General features: G+C 51.0%; 1 protein-coding gene across 4 annotated transcripts in view; it reads left to right on the forward strand.

The window, feature by feature from the left end:
- EIF4ENIF1 (eukaryotic translation initiation factor 4E nuclear import factor 1) overlaps positions 1-18,647 on the forward strand; it is a 43,772-nt gene that overhangs the window by 15,237 nt on the left and 9,888 nt on the right. For 2 of the 4 annotated variants that reach the window (XM_074293138.1, XM_074293145.1), the window contains exons 4-14: positions 14-138; positions 1,057-1,334; positions 1,475-1,676; positions 5,208-5,386; positions 10,600-10,735; positions 10,951-11,130; positions 11,550-11,782; positions 15,929-16,000; positions 16,529-16,712; positions 18,183-18,262; positions 18,500-18,639. In XM_074293138.1, the coding sequence (XP_074149239.1) occupies positions 14-138; positions 1,057-1,334; positions 1,475-1,676; positions 5,208-5,386; positions 10,600-10,735; positions 10,951-11,130; positions 11,550-11,782; positions 15,929-16,000; positions 16,529-16,712; positions 18,183-18,262; positions 18,500-18,639 (1,809 nt within the window). The remainder of the gene's footprint in view (positions 1-13; positions 139-1,056; positions 1,335-1,474; positions 1,677-5,207; positions 5,387-10,599; positions 10,736-10,950; positions 11,131-11,549; positions 11,783-15,928; positions 16,001-16,528; positions 16,713-18,182; positions 18,263-18,499; positions 18,640-18,647) is intronic. The other 2 variants (XM_074293155.1, XM_074293166.1) reach the window with 2 other exon arrangements.

Raw genomic sequence — 18,647 nt, forward strand, 5'->3', positions numbered from 1 at the left:
CCTTGGCCTGCAGCGATGGCGTCTGGGATCCTGAGAAGTGGCACGCGTCCCTTTACCCAACCTCAGGGCGGAGCTCTCCGGTAGAAAACTTCAAGAAAGAGCTGGACTTGGAGAGGCCCCTGATGCGGAAGGCGGCAGGTAAGCCTCTGTTGGCAAGGGGGCGGCAGGCAGAGGCCTTGTGGGCGGGAAAGCCCCATTCGAAGAGATTACGGATCCCTCAACTAGTCAGAACAGGGCTTTCTTGAACATAGGCTCCTGAAAGCCTTTGAACCCTTTCTTTGTGGGTCACAGTGACAGATAATCACAGAAAATGCTCGAGGTTAATAAAAATGAAGATGGAATGGTTGTCAACATCCAAGTTCCCAGAACCTTGATAGGAATGTACAGGACCCTTGGGGAAGATGGTGGTCCCCAAGTTTTCCTGCCAGGAAAGATTTTCATTAATTGGGAAACCGTCCTGTCCATTCAGCTCTTCTGGGCCCTTTGGAGGCCGGGGTCCGGCCTCATTCCTGCAGGAGAACTGCAGAGTCGGGCCTTAGCCCCAATTCCCCCAGCAGTCTAGTCTGCTTTGGAATCCCTTTCACTGAGGTTGTGATAACAGTAGCTTGAAGTAAAATCCACAGGTAGCAACAGACTAGGGCTTGGACAGTGGTGGCCTCCACAGACATTCTGCCTGAGAAGGGAGTTGTCTGCTTTCCGAGCATTTTACAGAGAGGATGTGATTTATTGAGGGATTTTGGTTTGCTCAGCATGAGATGGGCCTTCACAGTTGTGGCCACAGCGAGCTGATGCAAGTGTCTTGTAGGAAAACTGGATGCCTTAATTGTTGGGCCACAGTATTTGTTGTTTTCTTGATGGTCCAGATTTCATAGAATTGTGACAATGAACGTTCTCGGGAAGAAAAGCAGAACCCGTGCACTCTCTCTGTTTAAAATGGAAAGCATTCCTGCCTTTTTGACTGACGGTAGCCTTGTTTGCTCTGTAGGGTCCCACAAAGAGGAACGTAATGCTGTTGTTGTTCCTCCCCCTGCCTTTTTTTTTTTTTTTTTATAACAGATCCAAGAGAGCGGGTAAAAGAAGATGATTTAGATGTTGTTCTAAGTCCCCAGAGACGCAGTTTTGGAGGGGGCTGTCATGTCACGACCTCGGTCAGCTCCCGGAGATCAGGGAGCCCGTTGGAGAAGGACAGCGATGGCATCCGCATGATGGGAGGCCGTAGGATTGGCAGTGGAAGGATCATCTCTTATAAGGACCACCGCAGTGGGGATAAAGACTTGAGGGACTGCCGAGACTCGAGAGACCGGGAGAGAGACTACAAAGATAAGCGTTTCAGGGTGCGTCTTTCGTGGGTGCCCGGGAATCACTTGTGTTGCCTCTGTGCAGGTTTTGGGGTCATAGCACTGCTTGGGATTGACACAGGGTGGCTGGCAGGGGCCCCTTTGTAATGCCTCTGTTCTTTTCTTTGTTCTATTAGAGAGAATTTGGAGACAGCAAGCGTGTCTTTGGAGAGCGCAGAAGAAATGATTCCTATACAGAAGAGGAGCCCGAATGGTTTTCTGCCGGACCCACGAGTCAGTCTGAGACCATTGAGCTCACAGGCTTTGATGACAAGATTCTGGAAGAAGATCACAAAGGGCGAAAAAGGACGAGACGACGCGCCCCATCTGTGAAGGAAGGTCAGTTGCCAGGAGGGGCCTGCACCTAGTTGTGTTTGTCCCCCTTATGGGGACGGTGGGGTGAAAAGCGGTGAAGTCTCCATCCCATGAAAGGCGGCTCTGTTGGTATGAGCCTAGCCCTGCTTTTCCCGAACCAGACCTCAAAGGTTGTTGGCCTTGGGGGGGAGCCTTCAGAGCTGGGAAGTCTAGTCAGCACCCATGGAAGCTAGCTTGTGAGGGGCCATGTCCCGGGTCCCTCATGATCTTGCTCTTGCTTTGTTCTGGGTCCCTGACTGAGGCAGCACCTCAGGGGGCCTCATAGCTCTGGTTTCTCCCATCGGGTGGCGCTGTGAGTCTGACTTGTCTCCCCCAAGAAAGGGGTGGTGGGTAGGTGAGCTCTGGAAGCCTTGCCATCAGCTCTCTGCTGCTTTTCCTCTGGACCGACCAGCGTGTTGGTATTTAGATTCAGAGGAAAGTCAGAGAGCATGAGAGTTGGCACGGCCCCTGGACCACCTAGTCAAGGCCCCTTGCCAGTCAGGATACAGGGTTAAGTATGAGAAAGAGGGATGGTGGCGGGTCCTTTTTGGGGGGAAGCGGTAGGGGTAGAGGTAGCTGATTTGACCAAACTCTTCACTATCCATGAATCTGTGAAGCCATTCCTCATTTTATGGCGTTGTAGAACTATGAAACTTGTTAGCTTTGGCTGAGAGATGAGAATTGGTATCCCAGGTTGGGTCTCAAGGGCAGAAGCAGGCCATTCCTCAGTAGTTTGGCTCCCCGGCTGAGCTGCCATGGTCTCTTTTATCTTGGCGACCAAAATGATTCTAACCTGATGTTCTTCCAAGTGTTTTTATGTCCAATTGATTCAGAATGGTGGATGGAGAACCTTTAGTTTCAGTAGATCTGTTCCTTGCCTTGGAGAAGAGGGAAACCTGGGTTCCCATCATCCAGCTTGAGCAGAACCTCATTGGAACCCTGACATTTCCCAATCCTAAGGGACCTTAGGACCCAGCTAGGGAGATGGGAGAGCTCTGAAGATGGGAGGTTAGCCTCCGGGGCCACAGTGGCCTCTCCTGCAGGGAGGTTAGAGGGATGACCACTCAGCTAGCAGAGGAACTTCTTGAGGAGGAGCTGCTTCTGGGTGCTGGACACCAAGTGTGAGCATTGAGGATTCCCAGGGGAGGGGCTGCAGGCGGCCCCTTCCACAAACTCCCCAGAGTTCTTCCCCTGCCTTGGTTGTTAGAGCTCAGTTCTTCTGCCTCTGGTGTTCTCTCCATCTTCAGATCTCCTTCCCCTCTTCTTCCCCTTGCCCAGTTCTCTCAGGAGAAGCTCTGGCTCTTCTGCAGCGCCCGCTCTTCTGTCGCCCCCCCCACGGATTCCACGCATAAGTCATTAGCTTTTATGCGTTAGTGTGTTGTGCTGGTTTAACATTTGGGCGAGAGGTTTCTGATGGATTTGGTCTGTAAGAGACTTGGGCTCGAGAAAAGGCAGCCACTGCCACGAGAAAAAGGGACTCTGGCCGTTCTGGATCCTTCATAGCAACGTTCCTTACTAACGTATGCTTAGCTCTCGTTCTCCTTCGTTGATGACTAATTCTTTCCAGGAAAATTACTTCCATTAAAGTAAGATTTGAATGTGCTCTTCATGTTTTCAGACTAACGCCTCAGTGTTGGGAAGGGGCTAAACTAGTAGTAACTTGCAGCATCTCCTAGAGCCTTAGAGACATTTATTTATTTTAATAAGGAGATTGTGCTTCACCTTTTGGTTAATTGTTAGTGTTAGTGACAGGAGCCATTAGCCCACACTGTTCCAGGGGACTTGTCTCCCGTGGGACGGGCCCACGCTTCCTCCAGGCCTTCACAGGTCGCCCTATGTAAACAGCCAGCCGTGCGAGGCCCGTTGCCACCCTCATTGATGTTTGGGCTGACTCCCGCGCTGTCGGGCTTCACAGCCAGCCCACTTTCTAGGCAGGATCCGGCTGGGCCAGAAATGCACACGCAGACTGCTAGGGCTTTTTTAACTTTATTTTTTAAATAGCAGCAGGTTTAACCCCTGCCACAAGAAAGCCAGTTTTGTTTGGCCATAAAATCTTCCAGTCTCACTGTCTCTTAAAAGAAGGAAAGATGTCAATGTTTGCCTTCTGTTTTGAGGCCTTTACTGCTTTCTGACAGAACTCGAAGACAGCCATGTTTTTGCAGAGTAAGGGGGCGGGTCCCTGGCCTTGTCTGATACAACTTCTCCCCAGACCCCAGCCCGACCTGCCCACCTGCCTCTTCCTGAGAATGAGGTTTGGGGGGGAGTCAGTTAAGACAAAGTGTCAGACAGCGGGAGGAACTTTGGGTTGAGGGTTGGAAGACCTGGGCTTGGGGTCCCTGAGGCTGAGTCGGGGAGGGAAGTTGGGCACCAAGACCATCTGAGTAGCCCCGGCTATGATTCCATGAATTCTAGGCCCCAAACCTAAAAGGGGGCTGGTGTTTGTACTCCCCCTTCCCCAGGCTGTGAGCTGCTCTTCTGGACCATTGCTTTGGGCCTCTGTTTCCCCATGAGATGGGTGTGATTCTTATGTCTCAGAACAATGAGGAAAGTACTTTGGACATGCTATGGAAACATGAGCTGCTTTTTTAGTATTGCAAGTGGATTACATTGGCAACGGTGACTTCCAGGGCCAGAGAATTCATCCAAATGGCCGGGGTCTGAAGCTGTCAGGGGAAGGAGGCAACGAAGGGACCGGGATGCATGGCTTTGACTTTGGTTGTGTGATGGGAAGGCCCGACCAGGTGGTACCTTTGACAAGGTGTACCTCTGTAGGCAGGGCCTGGGTCCTTGTTTCCAGGGGACTAATACACTAATGACGCTGAATTGTCAAGAGCGTGGATTCATTTGGAAATGATGGGTCAACATCTCCCATCTCTCTGCCCTCTATTCGCTGTTCTCCCTCCCCTCAAAAAGCCTCTCTGGGTCAGATACAAAGATGACTGTGTGGGGAGGGGGCCTTCTGTGTTTAATAACTTGGAAGGATAATTCTCAAATATTTATAAGCAGGTTGGTAGGTATACAGTGATGTCTAAAAAATGCCACAGCAGGATTTTTTCTAGCTTTGTAGAGATAGTAGTGCTAGGTCTTGCAATGACCTGAGGGTGACTTGATTTGTGGCTTGTGCTTCCACACGCCCATTTATAACGAAGTCCAGAGATTGCAGCTCGGATTTCTTAGGATTCCTGCTTCAATTTGTATAGATGAGACTTACTATTATTGGAACTTGACCGAGGTGCCATCTTTGGCGTGGAGTCCCTAGGTTGCTAAATCTTGAATCAAAGCTTTGTGGTAGCCGTGTCCTCGGTGGGAAGGCAAAGCCGAGTTTGCTTCCCACCTGCCTGGAAGTGCCTTCCACGCCGGGGGGCCGGGGGAAACGCTCCCGGACCGCTTTGGAGGCCGAGGGGGCCTCCCGCAGCCCCAGTCTGGCTCTGCTTGTGCAGGACCAAGCTGTGAATGTTGAGCGAGCTGCTTCGCAGTGATTAGATCTGATTTTTGTCCTCGTGGTTTTGCCTTAAGGAATAGTTTCAGAATTCAATGGAGGCGTTGCAGAAGAGGATGAAGTGGAGGTCATTCTTGCCCAGGAGCCCGCTGCAGATCAGGAAGTGCCCAGGGAAGCAGTGCTGCCTGAACAGTCGCCAGGAGAATTTGATTTTAATGAGTTCTTTAACCTTGATAAGGTGCCAGGCCTGGCCTCGGTGAGTGAACCCACCCATGTGGCTACAACCACATGGTAATGCCTTCTCTTTGAGCCTTTGTCCACTATGTTTTTGATAACATGGATGTGGTCTGTCGAGTGCAGCGTTTCCCAAACCTTCCTGGGAGCCCTGGTGTTGTGCATGCTGCCCGCAGGGGTGCCCTGGGGATGTTGGTGCCAGCTCGAGTCTCCCCCTTGGTGACGGCACACACTACACGGATGGTCTTTGGCTTAACTCCACCCCCCCTCCCCAGCACCGGTGGGCCCCATTGGTGCATTTCAGGCCCAGGAGTGCTCCAGGGCGGCCCCCCTTTGGGAAGCGCTGGACTGATGTTTGCAGAGTGTCCCCCTGCTCCCCTGCACTTTTGTGACGTTTTTGTTTTGTTATGCTGTTGCTTCATTGGGGCTTTTGGAGTGTTTGTACTTCCTGTGAGACTTGCCGGCTTAGAATTGCGTTTTCAGTGCTGAGGCTCTGCCGGTTGGTCTGCCTTAGTTGGTCGCGGCTGGTTTGAGGTTGGAATTGGGCCTTCTGGAGGAGGAGGAGATGGGGTGGCCCGAGACGAGAGGATCCGGGCCCAGACTGGGATCTGCAGATCCTCGGATCCCAGACTGGTTTTGGATGGTGATGCCACGTCTCATCCAGTGCAAAGCAATGTGGATTTGCCTCTCCATGAGCCCTGGTAGATTAGTCGCCCTCTCTGCCACCTTGGCCCTCGCCCTCTGCCGAGAAAGAAGGGAACCTAAGGACGCAGTCAGGAGCCCCGTGGAGGAATCCCCTCCCTCTGTCCCCATGAGTTCGCTGCCATGTCTGGGCCGGCGGCCCCAGAGGCGCATCAGGTGATTGAACTGGGAACTCTCCCTGGAGCCTCGTTACCTAGAGCCGGCGAGGTCAGACAGAGGGGACCCAGATCCCCAGTGGGGTGAGAACTCCCCTGAGGCCCCACGGCTGGGAGAAAAGACAGGGGGGCTTCCTGTGATGCACAGACTTAGGTCCCCTTGGAAGGAAGGTCTGTGTGAGTGGAAGGAAAGGCTGGCAGCTGCTTCTTTATCGTCTACCTCCCCGAGCCATTCCCTGAAGTTGAAAGGGGGAGGAGGAAAGTCTGCTTTTGTCTCTTTGGCGCTCCGTTTGGTCGTTAGCATTGCAGTAGGTTTGGGGCAGACTGAGTCTGCCCGCCGAAGCGGTTCCGGTGGCTCTTCATGCTCCGTATCCTTGGTCGTCCTCCCTGTGGCCCAGTACTATCCATCACACACGTGTATGACTATATCTAGCATTTGAAGGCCACTGTACAGATGGGATTTACAGGTTCTGTGCGCCCTGGTGGTAATGGGCACGTCCTTGTGGTTGGTCCCAGGGCCCAAAAGAGGGCTCTCAGCCAGCTTCCTGTTCAGGCGTCCTTTCCCACGAGCACCCTGTATGTGAAACACCTTGGCAGGGGGGAAGGGGCACTGGGGTCCCTGCCCCCCAGGAGCTCACGAGTCAATGTGCTGTGATGAGAGCTGTGTAGAGATTCAAGCAGGCTGGTCCCAGGTCTGTGAACAAAGATGGGAGGGGGGCAGTATTTGGGGAGAGAACCCCTGGTCTTGACTTCCTTTTCCCATGCCCTACTAAAAACATTCGGATTCTTGTCGGCTCATGAGCCCGCGGCCATGGCCTCCTCAGCCAAGCCCAGAGTCCTAGGGCATCGCCAACAAGGTCCTGGTCTTCCAAGGTTCTGCTCGAATCGAAGATGATAACTTGCAAATTTATGGCAATGGTCATTCTCTTCTGTTTTAGATAAAACAAAGTGACTTAAGACAGAACTATAGCACAGCCCAGCAGCAGCCGTCCTGTGATTGGCTGATGCACAGGGGCCCTTGCATCCCTGTTTCCCACAGATGCCCGTGGGAGGCTCGCATTGTTCCCACTGTGGCTCCCTGGTTCCCTTCCTCTAGTCCTGATGCCCATCGCTTGGGGCACCTTCCTCCCCTGGGGGTGAGTTTGCAGGGACTCGAAGCTCTGGGAGGGAAGTGGGCCTTCTACCCTCCTGGCTTCTCTGAGTTAGATGGGCCTGTTCCATGGCCCGAATGGGGAGACTTCCCAGGCCTTCCCAGCGAGAACTCTGCAAGGGGCTTTGAGGAGACAAGCCTGTGGGCAGGACTTGTGAGAGGATTCTGTAAAAAAATAACCTAGTGGTCAGGAGATCAGTCCTTGGAATATCAAGGGGAGTCTTCCCTCTTTTTTTCCCCCCCTTAGGCTGGGGTTAAGTGACTTGCCCAGGGTCACACAGCTAGGAAGTGTTAAGTGTCTGAGACCAGATTTGAACTCGGGTCCTCCTGAATTCAAGGCTGGTGCTCTATCTGCTGCGCCACCTAGCTGCCCCCAGGGAGTCTCCCCTTTTAATATGGGGCATGAAGTCCTGGACATAGCACCCAGCCTAACGGCTGCTGCTGGAATGTGCTCCAGGTGCCCACTGCTGTTGGGTAGGAGCCTCGTGGCTTGGGTCGTGCCCTTGGCTCCTCCTCTTGGTTCCTCCTTCCCTTCTGACCTGTGGCAGTTTTCAGCTGTGGTTGATGCTTCAGGACTTTCCTGGGGGTTTCTGGGATTAATAAACCATCTGGAGACAAAAGAAACTTGAAGGTCAGACCTTAGGGTCAGGAAGAGCTGGGTTCAAATCCTGCCTCATACACCTGGCACAGGGTGACCCAGGGAGCCTCTGGCACCAGTGCCCTCGTCTGATCTATGGGAACTCTAGGCACCAACTTCCCAGCATTAATGTAAGGCTCCAATGAGCTAATTAAGCCATCTCCAGAGTCTGACTGTTAGTGCTATTAACTGTGACCCTGGCTAAGCCACTGCACCTTCCTCTTTTCCCTCCCAGGGTTGTTAGAAGGCACCAGAAATGATTACTGCTGCTACGTTTGGGGCGACCCTGGGACTCCAGTTATCTTTACCTTCATCCCCAGTGATGAAGCTCCTGGAATTTGCATATAATTTGAAAACTTTATTTATGAAACTTGGCAGCTTTCGATATTGGATCTTAATTGCAAATGAAGAGGTTCTAATTCAGAATTTATCTTTTAAGTTATAAGATCTGTACAAATAGATAACAAAATCCGAGTTGTTTTGAGTAATTTTGAGAAAAAAAGTCTGCTTTTTATTAGAAGGGGGAAGATGTCTTGAAGTAACATCTTGCAATTCACAGATTTTAAGGAATAAGATTCTATAATCCTATAATCCCCTTTTGTGTATTAATTCAAGTTTCCATAATCCAGGGCCTGGAGATGGACTCTCTGGCCTTATTTGATTGGTCACTGACTAACTGTAGAAAGAACTGAATAATTGTTCAGCTTACTCTTAAGTAACGGTGAAAATCTGCCAAAGATGGGAGCTTTTTTTTTAAGTTAAAAATAAAAATAAAGAATCATTTAATTTAGAGAGAGAGCTATTAAAGGCCAGTTTGAAAACTGCAAGTTTCAAGAATTAGCTTATGACTAAATCGACTTCTAGAAAACACCCGATTGGTTTTCTAAAGGGAAGAAGGTAAATTAAGGCGCCCTTTCCCCTCTTAGCATCTATGACTAGTTGAGCCTTCACAGTGCCTTGGTTTCCCAGTACTTGCTCCCTCCTCCCCACCCTCTCTAGGGACAAACACTGAGTTAAAGAAACCTGCCGGGCAGCTGGTGGCGACTGTAGTCTCAGAGCAGCCCGTTCTTGGTTTTCTGCATTGATTTGGGTTCTGGAGTCTCCTCATTTTTCTTTCTTTTTCAGCAGTTCATCCCAATGTGTCCCAAGTTTTTTGCAATTCACATTTGTCGCTCGGACAGTAATCCATGCTCTCCGCACACCGTCGGCTCTGGCCAGTCATCTCCCCAGTTGCTGCCCTTCTTTTCCTGTTGATCATTTCTACTCCCCCCTGCCTGAAATGCCTCATGGATGTTTTATTCTGTCTGACCTTCAGAGTGACTTGGGGTCAGTAGGGTTGCTGGCTTAGAGGATCTGAACGGCTTAGTGATTTTACTCACGTGCCAAATTAGCTTCCAAAACGATCGGACCAATCCATAGCTTCTTCACCAGTTAGGTCTTTGTTTTCTTTCCCATAGCCCTTCCTACACTGAGCATCTCTGTCTTTCTCATCTTGGACTGTCTTGCTTATGAGATAAAATTCCAGCCTTATTTTCTTCTGTCTAATTTATTAGGCACTCGTAGCGTTTTCTTAGATGGCTCATCCGTTTGTTCTGAGAGCTGTTCGTGGCCTTTGGCCATTTAGCTGTTGGCGCTCTATTTATAAATTCTGTATGTCTGGTGGGTCTCTCTCAGATGTTTGATTTGAAAGCTTTTCTGTCATCCTATTCCTATTTATTTTGTTGTATAAAAGCTTTTCTTATTACACAGATTTTGAGGGGTTTTTGTGGTTATCTTATTTTACCATTAAGAACACTCCCCATGGCCATTGTTTTGAAAGGCAGCTCCTTCCATCTTCCTGCTTTTCTTCAGTTTTTTCCTCTGGAGATGATTGCAATGCAAAGTGTAATAGCTGCTGCTTTCCAGTTTTCTCAGCCGAGACTCTTCAGACCTTTATGAGGGAGCCACTTCCATTTGCTGCCCTAGTTTACGCAAAGTTTTTGAGCACGGCCAGTAGCAGTTATTAGTTTCCTAGCATCCTGGGTCCTTGTGCAAAAGTTCCCTCCGTATCGGCTTGTTCTGCTTAAAACAATTAAGTGGAATGGAGTCGGTTAGCCTTCCCATGGATCAACTATGGGTTCCTCTGCTGGGATGAAGTTGTCAAGCTTTGGTAGTGCAGCCTTGATTGGCCCAGTTGTGTTCCTGGCCTGTTTCTGCCCCTCACAGTCAGAGCCATGGTCCCGTGATCAGGGGAAGGGGGATTGCCCAGAGGATGCCCCATCCCTGTCTTTTTCCTGGTATTTATAAGTAGCCTCCCCCAGGATAAATGCAGGTAGAGCTTGGGCTACCCAGGGTGACAGAGAATGGACAAAAAGGAATATTGCATAAAGTGGAAACTTCATAAAAGTAAAGAGATCATGGTCAAATGTGGGCCAGGTGGTTGCTTCTCAGAAATGAGGCAGCTTCTGGGGAAGAAAAGTAAGTTGAAAAGCGGCTCCCATCCCTCAGTTCTGGAGGCCTGTACAAAGTAAGTTCCCTTTCTGATCTCAGTCTAGCACGCTGTTCTTTCCTTTCCTGAGATGGTGCTTTAAAAGTGTTATTCTCCTATTTAGATGATAGAAGATGTTCTAGGAGAAGGTTCCGTCTCTGCCAGCAGATTTAGCAGGTGGTTTTCAAATCCCAGTCGATCGGGAAGTCGCTCCAGCAGCCTCGGATCGACGCCCCATGAAGAATTGGAGAAACTTGCAGGTAATGCGGCACATGGCCACGCTCTCGTGTTGGCTTTTGGGGTCGGTGACTGCTGCTCAGGGTCATACGGCTCCTCCTTGGGTTGCCACTGGCTGGTGGAGTGCTGTCTCCCTTAGCTCTCCATCTTGTCAAGCCCAGTGCCTTCCCCCCCTAAAATGTTGGTGTTTAACCCCGTGGTGCTGTTGGTCCATTTCTTCTTATCCTTGTTGATCCAGGTTTAGAACAAGCAATTCTGTCTCCGGGCCAGAACTCAGGAAATTACTTTGCTCCTATACCATTGGAAGACCATGCTGAAAACAAAGTAGACATTCTAGAAATGCTCCAGAAGGCCAAAGTGGACCTAAAGCCGCTTCTCTCCAGTCTTTCTGCTAACAAGGAAAAACTGAAAGAGAGCTGTGAGTTTCCTGGAGGGGCGGAGGAGGGTCAAGCTTGAGGAGGGCATTGATGAAACAGTCTCTGAAGTGCTCTGTGGGCATCCTAGCCCCTCAGGGGAATATGCAGCGTGAGACCCGCCCCTCATCCTGTGGCCCTTTGTCTAGATGAAGGGGAGCAGAGTCCCAAGGCTGGACAAAGCCTGGCCATATTGCTGAGGGGAAGGAGAGCTTGTGCTCAGGAAGTCACCTGAGGCTCAGAGCTAGTGGGAGTCGCTGGGAGACTGGGCCCTAAATGTGTATGACCGATCCCCACTGTGGGCGTTCCTGTTCCCTTATCCGAGACAGCCCTCCTGTGCTGTGAGGCAGGGAGAGGGGAGCCTCTGACTCTACTAGTGGGCTAGTGTTTCCTGAAAGACACTCTTTCTTTCTCTGTTCTGCAGCGCATTCAGGGGTCGTACTCTCAGTGGAAGAAGTGGAAGCAGGATTGAAAGGCCTGCGAGTGGACCAGCAAGGGAAGAACGGCCCGCCCTTCCTGGCCGAGCGCTCAGACGAGGCCCTGGGGGCTATGGCTGGCTCCCGGCCGCTGGCCAAAGATGGTGATATGTCTGCCTTTAACAAGCTAGTGAGCACCATGAAGGCGAGTGGCACTCTGCCTTCACAGCCCAAAGTCAATGTAAGTAGTGCATGGGAACCACGTGTCTCGCCTTCCCAAGCCTCAATAAATGCATTCAAAACCTGGGATCTGGAGTACAGTGGATGTTCTTGGTGGGCTCGCCGCCACTGCACAGCCGAAGCATCCCCTGTGCTGACGGGGGTCCCGGGGTTCTGGAGCAAGAAGGGTGTGTCCGACAAGCGCTTAGATGGACTTCCATTTGTCGGCTGTGGGGTTTTATACTGGGCGACTTCTTCGCCAGCCCCTTCTCTCCTTTCCCAGTCTGTCTAAATGCTTTCCCTCGCCTCGTGTGGGCCAGGCTAACCCCACCTCAGATTAGAGTCCTTGAAGCCTTAAAGCTCTCCTTGGGCTAAGAACTCAAGGATTCCTTCTTGGTGACAAGTGTGTGTTCACGCATGTTTCTGCTATTTGGAGATTAGTGTGAAACCAGAATTCCTCTTGGGGGTGGCAGGAAAACCGCGACTTAGCCATTTGCATTTGAGCAGAGGATGTGGGGGGGGGGCAGAGAGCCGGCAGAACTGTGGGGCGTGAGCATGGGATCAGAGGTTCCAGATCATAGCCATCAGGCTGTTAACCAGCTCGGCCAGCTTCCCTCTTTATAGACCGAGGCCTTGGCAGGATAAAAGGTCGGCCTGAGGCCCCTGGATAGGAAGCAGCAGGAACAGGGCTCTTGCTACTGCGCTTCACTGCCTGAGAAAAGCAGGCATCCTGACAGCAGGGCTCGGGGCTTCTGAGGGCAGGAAAGGGGGGGCGACTTCTGCCTTCTGTCCATGCTAAGCGTCTGAGGATTCGCCTGCTGGGCAGGGAAGGGGCACGTCCTTGCCCGGGGGTTGGTTCCCTCTCAGGTGCAGATATGGTGTTCTAGCTGTCCCAGCTCCCAACCTGTAGGTGACGGAAATGTGAGCGGGGTAGATTTCACGACATTCTGGCTTCCTCTGGGACAGTGGCTGGCCTAGAGATTGTGGGAAAAGTCAGGTACGGATAGCAGCTTTGGGCAGGAAGACAATCGGCCTCCTTCAAAGACTCTCTCACCATTCTGCTTGGCTGGGAAGGAGCTTAGATGTGTCCGTAAATGAGACCTCCTTATGGCCAGCCTTCCTGCTAGAAGGCTTCTGGGGCAGGGGCTTTCCTTCCCCTTTTTTTCTTCTTGAGAGGTTTTGGCCCATGGAGGCATGCTGATGACTTTTAGAGAAGTGCAGGTGGTGGGTCCTGACCCAGGGGTTATCAGTTAGCTTTTTTGGGGGGGGGGGCTTTAAACCCGGCTGAATGTTATATATGTGGAATTGGGAGCGACCTGCCCCTAGGGGCCTGCCCAGGCTCTGTCCATTCTGTGGGGCGGCTGGTGAGCCTCGACACCCCTGCTCAGAATCATAAAGTGTACAACAGAAATCCACATCTGTCAAAATCCATTCACTGCTCCCCTCAGCATATGGGATGTGGAGGGGCCTGGAGCCGGCCCCTCCAGCCCGGAGACAGCACGTGCTTTGGGGCCCGTTGGCTTAGAATGGCCTCTCTTGCTTGATCTATAGAAAGACTGTTGGGCCAACTGAGCCGGGAAAATGTCCCGAGTTTGCATGTTCCCATATTGCAGGATTCTACTTGGGTTTGGTACTTCCCAGTGTGTGGATCTTGGATCAGTTCATAAAATGACTTAACATTATCTGTGTGAAGTCTCGTTCTGGAGGAGGAGGAGGAGGATCACTTTTTTTTTTTTTTTTTTAAACTTTTGCTTGCTGTGTGCCGGCCACTGTGCTAAGCACTTTACTGTTGTTATCTCATTTGATCCTCTCAACAATCTGGGAGACAGATGAGGAGTTTGCACAGGTGAGGAGGCAGGCAGGCTTCGAGAGACTTGGCCAGGATCGCCCAGCTGGCCCGTCTGGTAGGAGGCTGGATTTGAAGTCAGGCCTTCCTCACTCCAGGCCCTCATTCATGTTTGCCGGTTCTCCGGGTTCTGATTGAGCCTGGACTAAGGGGAGGACGCTTGGGGGAAAGAGTGGGAACTAAATAGCCTCTCGGACCTTCCGGGTCATAGTTTGCTTCCTTGTAGTTGGGTGGGCTGTTTGGAGACGGGCAATGTAATCTCCAGGGGTTCAACTCTGTGCAAGTGGAAATTTCGTATTCGGACGCAGATTGGAATTGTCAGACTGTGACGAGGGTTTGGGGGCTAAAATGTCTTTCTTGGTGATTCCCTATAATTTGTGTCTGAATCCAAGTCCCTGAAAGAGCAGGAAAAGCTACCAGCTTTAAAGCTGGCCATGACAGCTGAGACCTTTGGGGGGTGGGGACGAGGGAAGCTCTTGCTTCCGCCCAAGGTAGAAATTTGGTCAGGACCCTCAAAGCCCACGCAGCAGCTCAGGGCTTTCTCCATTGCTTTTCCCCTAACATGTTGGAGCTGTGCCTAATTCAGAAAAGGAAGGACTCAGTAGTCTCTCCAGTGCATTGTTTTTCATCTTGCTGGTTGAGAAATGAAGGTGACGAGAAGAACTTTGGTTCAGTAAATGTTTCAAATGTCCAATGGACAGAGGCCTGGGCCCTGTGAGTATACAAATCCTTACGTGGCTTAGTCTTATAGGAGGGTCAAGACACATGGATCGCTATGATAGAGTAAAGTAGAAATACCCAGGAGACTTATGGGTGAAGCACTGTTAGAGTAGAGAGCTGAGGAGGGCAAGACTACCAAGAGATAGGTTCAGAAAAATAGCCTGTGGACCAAGGAACATTTGGGCTGGGCCTGGAGGGGAGGGCTCGGATTTCAGGTAGGACAAGGAGCAGGGCTCTCTGGACGTTCCAGGCCAATAAGGCAGGTGTGTCTCTATCTGTCCCTTGGAGTTCTCTTTGCAACGTGACCAGCCTCGGCCTGGCTTGAGCGCGCACTTTCTCTTTAGTCCATCACTGCAGGTGGTGTCTGTCTGGTTAGTGTATTGCCATCAGAAACAATGGCAAGTGAGGTTAATGGGTGGGCTGCTGCCCACAGAGGCTCACCAGGAGAATGGTGCTGTGAGGTCAGACCTTCCTCGACACTGTCAGAGAGCCTGGGAGCAGTAGGCAGCTGTGAGTGTGTGTGTGTGTGTGTGGGTGAGAGAGAGGGAGAGGGGAGGGAGGGAGGGAAGAGAGACAGAGAGACAGAGAGAGAGATGTGAGAGACAGAGAGAGAGAGATGTGAGAGACAGAGAGAGAGAGATGTGAGAGACAGAGAGAGAGAGATGTGAGAGACAGAGAGAGAGAGATGTGAGAGACAGAGAGAGAGAGATGTGAGAGACAGAGAGAGAGAGATGTGAGAGACAGAGAGAGAGAGATGTGAGAGACAGAGAGAGAGAGATGTGAGAGACAGAGAGAGAGAGATGTGAGAGACAGAGAGAGAGAGATGTGAGAGACAGAGAGAGAGAGATGTGAGAGACAGAGAGAGAGAGATGTGAGACAGAGAGAGAGAGATGTGAGAGAGAAAGAGAGGGGGGTGAGAGAGAAGAGAGAGAGGTGTGTGTGAGAGAGAGGGGAAAGAGAGAGAGAGAGAGGTGTGTGTGAGAGGGGGAGGAATGAGAGAGAGGTGTGTGTGTGAGAGAGAGAGGAAAGAGAGAGAGGTGTGTGTGTGTGTGTGTGTGAGAGAGAGAGAGAGAGAGAGAGAGAGAGAGAGAGAGAGAGGAGAAACAGACAGACAGAGAGAGAGGTGTGTGAGAGAGAGACAAACAGACACGAGTATGAGAGGAAGATGACTGTGTGTGAGAGAGAGAGAGAGAGTGTGTGTGTGTGTGTGTGTGTGTGTGTGTGTGTGTGTGTGTGTGTGAGAGAGAGAGAGAGAGAGAGGAGTGGGGGGGGGGAGTGAGAGAGAGAGGTATGTGTGTGTGAGAGAGTGTGATAGAGAGAGAGAAAGAGAGGAGTGTGAGAGATGTGTGAGTGAGGGAGAGTGAGTGAGCGGCAGACCTGTGCTGTGGGTGTACACACACATGTGAGACACCCCTCCCTCCACCTTCTTTGGGGGGGTCCCCATGATGCTAGGTTCCACAACTAGAAGACTCCCAGTGAAAGTGGGATGGCACTGCTGTCTGGTGTTGGGCGGGCAGGGGCCGGGCCTTTTCTCTTCTTCCTTTGACTTTTCGCTCCAGTTACGTGCACAAGGGTTACATGCCGTTTTCCTCTGACTTTTAGCGAAACCTTGAAAGCCATTTGATGTCCCCCGCTGAGATCCCAGGGCAGCCTCTCCCTAAGAACATCTTACAGGTAGCTATCTTCCTTCTCCTTCTGAGCCTTCAGTTTGCGTCTCTTCTAGTACGGGCTCGGTCCCCGGGGCTGCTGTCTCCTGGTTAAACTGAGAGGAAAAAGGATGAACTTTGAGTTTGGCTTGTGGAGGCTTTTCCCGTCTTCCTACGCTCCTGAGAGGAACTTGAGCTTGGGGATGGCCCAGGGCCAGCCCTGGATGTGCTCTCCTGCCACTTGGGCCCTTTCTAGGAAAAGCAGGGATGTTCCACTGGCATTGGGGCCGCCCTCCTCTTGGTCAGTAGGTAGAGGCTCCCAGGGACTCAGCCCGCCGTCTGGGGTGGAGTGCGTCAGAGTGCGGCCAGCTGTGCGATACTGCACTTTTTGTGGCAGCGGGAGAGGTCTATTTATTCATAGCTACTCGGTCTTTCCCCCAAGCACGTTTGTGGGGCATATTTCTTGTACTTTCAGCTGAGAATGGTGGGGCCAAGGGGCGGGGGTAGAATGTTATGCTGGGGAGAACACTCATTATTCAGCTCTCTTTCCATCCAGGAGCTTCTGGGTCCACCCGTGACAAGACCAGCTTCTTCTCATCTCCTGAGTGGCCTTATGGGAAGCCTGGAGCCGACAGCTTCGTTGCTGGGTCAGAGAGCCCCGTCTCCTCCCATTTCACAGGTGTTTCCGACTCGAGCGGCCTCCGCAGACTACTTGCGCCCGAGGATACCTTCACCCATTGGTAAGTAGGCCTTTGTTTAGATTGGAAACTTTTTAGGCCACATCTTTTTTCTGCCTTAATTTTTAGTAGTAGTTTTTTGGGGGTTTTTTCCCCAAAAATACATGCAGAGATAGTTTTCAACATTCACTCTTGCAGAACCTCATGTTCAAATTTTTCTCCTTCCTTTCCCCTTGTCCCCTTCCCCTATACAGCAGGTAATCCAATATAGGTTAAACATGTGCAATTCTAAACGTATTTCTACATTTATCATGCTCCACAAGAAAAATCAGATCAAAAGGGGAAAAAAATTGAGAGAATTAAAAAAACAAGAAAAGTCTAGAAATCCTCTGCTTTCATCCACACCCGGTCCCCACAGTCTCTCTCTCTCTGAATGCAGATGGCTCTTTCCCTCCCAAGTCTTTTGGGACTGGCTTGAATCATTGTTGAAAAGAGTCACGTCCGTCACAGTTGATCATAAATAATAATCTTGTTGCTGTGTACAGTGATCTCCTGCTCACTTCCCTTGGCATCAGTTCCTGTCAGACTCTCCAGGCTCTCTGAATCATCCTGCTGGTCGTTTCTTACACAACAATAATATTCTATTACATTCATATGCTTTAATATATTCAGCCATTCTCCAGCTCTCAGTTTCCAGTTCCTTATCACTACAAAAAGGGCCGTCCTTTCCCTCGTTTATAATCTCTTTGGGATACAGACCCAGTATTGGCACTGCTGGATCAAAGGGGATGCACAGTCTGATAGCCCTTTGGACAAAGTTCCAGATTGCTCCCCAGAATGGTTGGATCACTTCACAACTCCACCAACAATGCATCAGTGTCCCAGTTTTCCCACAGCCCCTCCAACATTCATCATTATCTTTTGCTGTCATCTTAGCCACTGTGAGAGGCCTGGGTGGTATCCAGAGTTGTGTTAATTTACATTTCTCTAAGCGATACTGACTTAGAGCATTTTTTGATATGACTAGCATATCACGAGTGAGACTGAAACAGTGTCTGCTTTCAGCTTACATTCTGTGGGAGAAACAGTAGACAAATATCGCTAGATAAGAAGATTGGGTAGGTTTTGGCAGAGGGGGTGGTACAGAACCCAGCTACTTAGACTGTGAGTCACATAACTGAATGGGGGAGAAGAGGCGATGCACTTATGATTTACTGTCAGTAAATGCTTGGTGGGTATGCCTGTTTTAAACACCTATTTACCCCGGGGCACACAAAAACTACTCTTAAAAAAGGTTTGGGGGGGGGGGATGAAGAAGCTCTGCTCTGGAAAGTCATCCCACAGCCCTTTACTTTGGAGAAGTCTTAGCTAAATGGTGGGGCCTGCGGCCACGTGACCCTTCTGAAGCTGCTGGCCTGGGAGCTTTGTTCCCTCTTGTCCCGCTTGTGACATGGCGTGGGGTCAGTCCCACCCGTGAGATATTTGCTGAGATGTTCTCATCTGACCTCCCTTCGCTCCTCATGCTCTCTGCAGGTTTTGGACCCAGTTCTCAGCAGTTGCTTGGAGATCCATTTCATGGAATGCGCAAATCAATGAGCCCTGTTGCTCCACAGGTCAGGCTGAGCTCCTGGTGAAACGTGGCTTAGGGGTTTCATTCTAGATCCAGATACTCTTGTAATGGCCATTCCCCTAGCTTTAAGGACTTGGTAGAATTAAGGCTGTTTGGGCTTCATTCCATAGAACACATTTTGTGGGGCCCTTTTCACGATGCCGGCAGATTAATCGCTGGGAGGGTCTCTGTAGAGGAGACCGGCTCTTCCCCTCTGACCCTGCTCTCTCCCCTTGCGCAGATGAGCCAGCTGGAGCTGCAGCACCCTGCCCTGGAGGGGCTCGGCCTGCCCCACGAGCTCGCCATGCAGGCAGCCAGCTTTTACCAGCCCAGCTTCGGCAAATCGCAGATGGACAAAAGCAGAGATGGCTTTAGGAACAGGTGTGCTT

This window comes from Sminthopsis crassicaudata, chromosome 1 (assembly GCF_048593235.1).
Source record: "Sminthopsis crassicaudata isolate SCR6 chromosome 1, ASM4859323v1, whole genome shotgun sequence".
Classification (NCBI taxonomy): Eukaryota; Metazoa; Chordata; class Mammalia; order Dasyuromorphia; family Dasyuridae; genus Sminthopsis; species Sminthopsis crassicaudata.